Source organism: Festucalex cinctus, chromosome 13 (assembly GCF_051991245.1).
Source record: "Festucalex cinctus isolate MCC-2025b chromosome 13, RoL_Fcin_1.0, whole genome shotgun sequence".
In the NCBI taxonomy this organism is placed as follows: domain Eukaryota; kingdom Metazoa; phylum Chordata; class Actinopteri; order Syngnathiformes; family Syngnathidae; genus Festucalex; species Festucalex cinctus.
The window spans coordinates 20,175,294-20,181,614 of NC_135423.1; the positions used below are offsets into that span (position 1 = coordinate 20,175,294).

Consider the following 6,321-nt stretch of genomic DNA (forward strand, 5'->3'; position numbering starts at 1 on the left):
AAGTTTTTTTACATGATAATTGATACTGTGTTAAAATTCTGCCGTGGTGAGAATCCACATGTGCTGAGTTATTTGGAATATGCATTTAAATGTAAAATACAGTATGTAATAAACTAAAGTTAATGTGACGCCAAGTAAAATGCACTACGGTTGAAATTAATGACTGTAAATAAAAATTACGAATACAAAAAAATCTAAATATATTGATAAACATACAATATTAACTTCCCACAAAAAAATTGGAGTTAAAAACAACAAAAACTTCAAAATGTTAAAAAATATTTTTAATGTTGAAAAAAAAACTAAAGAAAAAAAACAGCGAAAATGCAAATTTGCAGGTGCCAAACCGCGAGTATGCAAGGGGGCGACTACTATAAAATTTGGCCTCTGCAATCAAAAATGCTGTGTTTCGCACCAGGGCTGGACTGGCCATCTGGTATACAGGGCAGATGCCCAGTAGGCCCGTCCTCTTTTGGTATGGATGCAGTGCTTTTTATGATTATTTTCCTACATTTTACACCAAGAGACTGGCCCACAATTTAGAGGGACTAGTCTGGTAATCCAGTTCGAATATAGATCACAAACTGAAACATCATCAGTAAGCATCAGTGGCAGAACTACATGTTAGGCAGGAGTCGGGCCGGGCCGGGCCGGGCCGGGCCAATGTGCCAAAGTCAAAATGCCAGGGCTGATTTTTTTGTGCCAGTCCAGCCCTGTTCTAGCACTGAATAAGCTGAAACCACGGACCGCTCAACTGGCAACTGTCAATCAAAAGACCACTTCTACATTTTTGAGCATGCATGAAAATATATCCTCTTAAAGCATCCGTTGACTAGACAATATCTCAGCCTGTGGTCACACAGGTTCGCTATGCCATGACGCTGAGGCGCTCTGAAGAGGCCATGCCAGCCTAAAGCCTCGTTCGGTCCGTCACGTGATACGTCACACTTTTTCCCCCACTAGCTACTCCACCTTTTTTTGCGTGATATGCATGCACTCACATCCAACAATGAGGCGCTCAAACGCAGTCATGCCAGTGGAATATCCAAAGAGCTGATGCATTTTTCAGGTGTAGGAAAAGCTAGCTAACTATACTGCACATTACAATTGCACATAGAATCACTGAAGAGAATGCAGGAGCTCAAATTCTTATACAGTGGGGGAAGCAAGACTCATGCCGGATTCCAAAGTGTGTCACATGGCGCCATTTTATGAAAAAAGTTTGATCTCCACAACGGAGTACTAGTTATCAGTCTTTGCACTTTTTCATCAATAAGCGTAAAACGCACATTTCCTTGAAAAAGTAATTATACCACTTGCACTTTTTTTTTTTTTTTTTTTTTTTGCACTTTGTCACCTTACAACCACAAACGTGTATATTGGGATTTCACTGTATATGATTGTATTAATTTCCTCCGATTGGGTCTGACTCTGGGCTTGTTCATTTACTCAGCTGTGAGGTTTACTTGGCTTTCAAACAACAGTTACAGGTGGAAATAATTATTTCCTTTTTTGGTTCCTCATTGTCACCTTATGCATCTTTCTTTATTGTGCAGTCAAAGTAGTTTTGACAAACGCGAGCACTCTGGTTGAACTACGAACTGTTGTTGGATTTATTTAAGCTGCATACTGTATCTATGCCATTGTATTTACAGCACGCATACGGCTATCTGCTGTGATACTCAGCAATCAGCTCAACATCCTTTGTGAAAATGGGTGTGCAAAAGGGTGTTGAGTCAACTGTAACCAAACTGTGCCGATGTGAACTTGTGCTGCTTGTTAGAAATAAATAGTTCTGTTTTAAACAAGAAGCTCTTACTTTGAAAAGAGATATTTATAGATTATATGTAAACAGAGGAACAAGAAGAGAGGAACAGAGAAGGGGAAGTGTTTGTTCTGCTTTACTACCTGTCTTCCTGCCTCATCACACCTTTCTCTGATCTCACTTCAAACTTAGCAGGATGACTACTGAGATTTAGAATCTGAGAATATTTATCTGAAGTTAATGTGAAAGGAACGTAGAATACGTGTGTGCGTGTGTTTCAATGGCCTATTTTCGCCTATTAACGTTCTTAATTTTTGTGTTGGTTTTAGTGGTGCTTTAGACTTATGCAAAGCCTGCATAGTGACAGAGATTGAAACACCCAGGAAAATTTGCTACCATACAAAGAAGAAAAAAAAAAGAAAGAGTAATTGTATAAACACAGAAAAATACTCATAATTTTTATTTTTATCGTGCGCCGATATCCTGCACAGATTCCAGTGAGTTCGTTATGCTTCCGTCATGTTAAACCGCCGTCCTCTCCTGAGCTGAATTTAAAAGGAATGAGAAGAACCGCTTCCATCAAACGGGAAGTAAATGCTTTCTACTAGGGGTGTCTCGATCCGATACTGATGTTGGATATTGGTCCGGTATCAGCCAAAAAAATATATATTGGGCTACATCTAAAATATCTGATATTAGCACTCATGTAGAAGCAGGCCATACCAGACTCTGCTCCTGCTCTTCTATCCTGCAGCGTCTGGATCTAGCATGCAGAGCCCACTTATTCAAGTTCATGTTTGGATATGGGTCATACTTTCTCATACCTACAGTTCTATTGTTCTTTGTTTGAACACTTGCTCAAGTTGCATCGGTGCATTTCCACCTGCTTGTATCTACGAAGATGCCAAAAGAAAGAAATTGGACAATTATTTAGGGTTCATTAAAATGAAAGTCACTACGTACTCTTCTGTCTTTGTTAACAAGAATGTATATGTTAATTAATAATCAGTGATCTAGCATACATTTTGGAAGCCACCACTCACTGGGTTGAAAAGTAACACATGTCTTTGCATAGCTTAGAACAGGGGTGTCCAAACTTTTTCATTTGAGGGCCACATACAGAAAATCAGAAGGACGCAAGGGCCACATAATGTTATGAAGAGAAATTGTGTTTAGTCCTAAAAATTGAACAAAAAAATTATTTGTGCTTTTGCATATTTAGAAAAATGCTACAGTATATAAACCAATTTATTTGTAATATGACAGTAGGGTTATTATAGTTTTGGAATTTTTCATTTTAGTCAGTTTTTATTAGTTTTCAGGGTGGTTCTGTTAGTTTTTATTAGTTTATTTTTTTTTAAATGCTTAGTTTTAGTTTAGTTTGTTAGTTTCAGTATTAGTCTTAGTTTTTTTTAAATGTGTATTACCATTTTTTATTACTTTTAATTAATATTTAAAAACACCATGTTGTTTTTTTGAATTTGTGTTTTTTTCATTAGTTTTAGTTAACTAAAACAACCTTTAATGGCACCTGTTTTTCGATACCCTCCCTTCTTACTTTGACCATCTCCAAACATTTTTGTTTTCTTTATTTCATTTGAACTGAGTCAAATGCCATTTTTCGCATATGTCGCGGGCCACTAAAAAAATGCCCCGCAAAAATGGCACCCGGGCCGTAGTTTGGACACCACTGGCTTAGATGTTAGAGAATACTGTATCTAACAATAAGCCATATACAAATTAAAAGCTTGTTTCCAAAATGCAATAAACGGCACTTTTAAAAGACGTATTTTGCCATTCCCTTCTTTTATGCACAGACTGTTATTTGCCGTGTCAAGTATGTGCCAAGCCACAATACAACCTTGCTTCTCATTTACTCTTATATATTCCAGAGATTTTTATGTAATTGTAAGAACTTTTTAATTTTGTAGTCTATAATTATCCATATGTGAATGTGAGTGTGACTGGATCTTTGTCTTCTGCATTTATGCCCCTAGATTGATTTTTGCTTTCAAATAAAGTTCCATGTTTTTGTGTGCGTTCATGTTGTAAACTGTTCAGTATGTAGGAAAGTGTGTGTGGTACCTTGAGACTGATGCATGCACTCAAAACCTATCCTGCAGAGAATCTCTTATATAATGACACTGAGTGGTGGTGCATTTGTTTAAAAAAAAAGACACTGCACTCACATATGTGCTGTTAAATGTAACTCACTCACACAGAGCTAGCTGATATATTTCCTCAAGGCTAAACTGAAGTGGTCCTTTTAAAACAATAAGTGAAATAATGTTCAATCATTAAGGATTGTACTCTCTTGAAACTCACAATATTGACATTTTTTAAATGTACTCCCACATGCAGCATATGCTTTGTGTCACCCACTCACAATTGGTGGAAAGATGAATATCAGGTTTTGAGTTGTGGGTGCAATGTTGCTGCAAACATGCATGTACTGCATCATTCACCAGACTAGCAATAAAGCCATCTGTCATATAGCCTACATTTAGAATTTAATGACAACTCATACAACTTCATACAAAACTGCTTAGTAGGCTACATTTGAATCTATAAATGCACGTCAACGTTCACTATGGTAAAAGACCAAGAGCACAATGAAGCGACGAATATGGCTACAAGTGCCCTCCCTACTCACAACAATTATCAGCACTACCTGCAATTATCGAGCTGCTAAATGAAGTGTTGCGATGCCACCGGCACCATCTCCACTGGCTCCAGCGCGTGCACAAAACACGCCCAACGCACGCCACAAATAAAGAATCAGGCCCATGTACAGAATATGAAATAGATGTGTTTTAAAATGCTGCTCGGGCTCTCACCTGCTCGTTGGCTGTCAGCTCTTTCTCCAGCTGTCGGTGCTTGTTGTGCCACACCAGATAGTGGATAGGATAGCGACTCTTCTCCGGAGTTTTCTTAGCAGAAATCATCCTCGTTCATAGTTTGTCTCCTCCTCTGTCTTCACTGTGGATAAGGATACTTTTGTTAATGACGCTCGCTATACAATGAAGCTAATCATCATGTCGCTGTCGTCCGGAGTCTCGCCCTGCGTTTGGTTAGAACCCGGCTTATAACGGTTGCTTCGGTCTCGTCGCGAAATTTGCCTGTCCGTTTATTTCTTAACCACCCGCTTGGCCACCTCTTTCTCCCTCCCCTGCCTACTACAGAAACACATCTCTCCTCCTCTCCCAGCTCTCCTCTCTCCTCCCATCCGCCTGCTGACTGAGATGCGCTGACAAGCTGCAAGCAAATGTGCTCATACTCAGCCAATCCGCTCTGAGGAATGCTGTGATTGAACTTTATGTCTCAAAATAGGCTGAACAAATAATGAGCAAACACTCAGAATGGAATTGCACCGATGCAAGCCAAAGAGGCAGAGGAAGTTAGTGGCTCAAATATGCATTTCATTAAAGCAATGGCAATTGTGCCAATATAAGATAACGACAATAAAACAAATAATATGACATTTAAAACACCATAAAAAAATAAATTGCAAAGCTGACATGATAATAACAATGGTAATAATATTATTCTATCCATTTTCATACAGCTTTCCCTTTTGAGGTTCAGGGAGTGTAAGCCTATCCCTGTTGACTATAAGAGGCTGACTTTGACCAAACTGGTTGCCACTTACTGACTTGGAAATGAAACGGATCCACACTAGTGCACAGAAGTCAGGTGAATTAACCAGTACACCATCAGTAACTTGAGACAAACCTAAAGAAAAAATTATAATTACGAGCGATAATTTTATGTGCAGTAGCTACAGGTGGCCTAAGTGGTTTGTTTCTGTCTCATGGTCCTGGGTTTGACTTTTGACTCTGGTCTTCCCTTGCAGTGTGCATGTTCTCCACTTAGGTATACGCTTCACATGCTCCAAAAAACATGCACGTTAGGTTAATTGAAGACTCTAAATTGTCCATATGTGTTGAAGTGAGTGGCCAATTGAACTGTCTAACTAAATCTTTGTTGGTATTGTACAATACAATAAGCAGTCCCGGAAGTTCCATCATCTTCAGCGATACGATGGACCGATAGAAGGAGAAGCCCTCGGATTAACTGACAACCACTCTTCCTCTTGCCCAAAAGCAAGCTAGTATGGGCTAGAGCTCAATCATATAGGGCTAAATAAGCGCAGGATTTAATGCTCTACAAATAGGAAGGAACCCCCAGATATCATGCAACTCTAATCCATAAAGAAACTGTGAGCAAGGATATGTGATCAGTACCAATCTTTTGAGACACTGAGTAACTTGACTTCTTGGTTTTCTGGCAACATTGCACATTATTGACTTTCTGTCCATGGTCTTGCCTTTGATTCTCTTGCAGCAAAAAAATAAAAATAATAAGCCAATTTTTTCTGGAATTGACACGAAAAAAAAAAATCTCCTTGGCTGATTTTGAATCAGTTGGGAAAGTTGTGGCACTTGTGTGCCCTATGAGGAGCAAAAACAAAAGTAAGTCTAAATATTTTTGATGCATTATAGCATGCGAATGCTTGACTGTATCAACAGCGAGATACTGTATATCACTGTTTTATT

At 38.7% G+C, this 6,321-nt stretch overlaps 1 protein-coding gene across 2 annotated transcripts in view; it reads right to left on the reverse strand.

Moving 5' to 3' along the window:
* Positions 1 to 4,990, reverse strand: part of ankrd13b (ankyrin repeat domain 13B) — a 41,447-nt gene extending 36,457 nt beyond the window's left edge. For both annotated transcript variants that reach the window (XM_077541868.1, XM_077541867.1), the window contains exon 1: positions 4,603 to 4,990. In XM_077541868.1, the coding sequence (XP_077397994.1) occupies positions 4,603 to 4,710 (108 nt within the window). In that variant the 5' untranslated portion in view covers positions 4,711 to 4,990. The remainder of the gene's footprint in view (positions 1 to 4,602) is intronic.
* Positions 4,991 to 6,321: the final 1,331 nt, after the last annotated feature.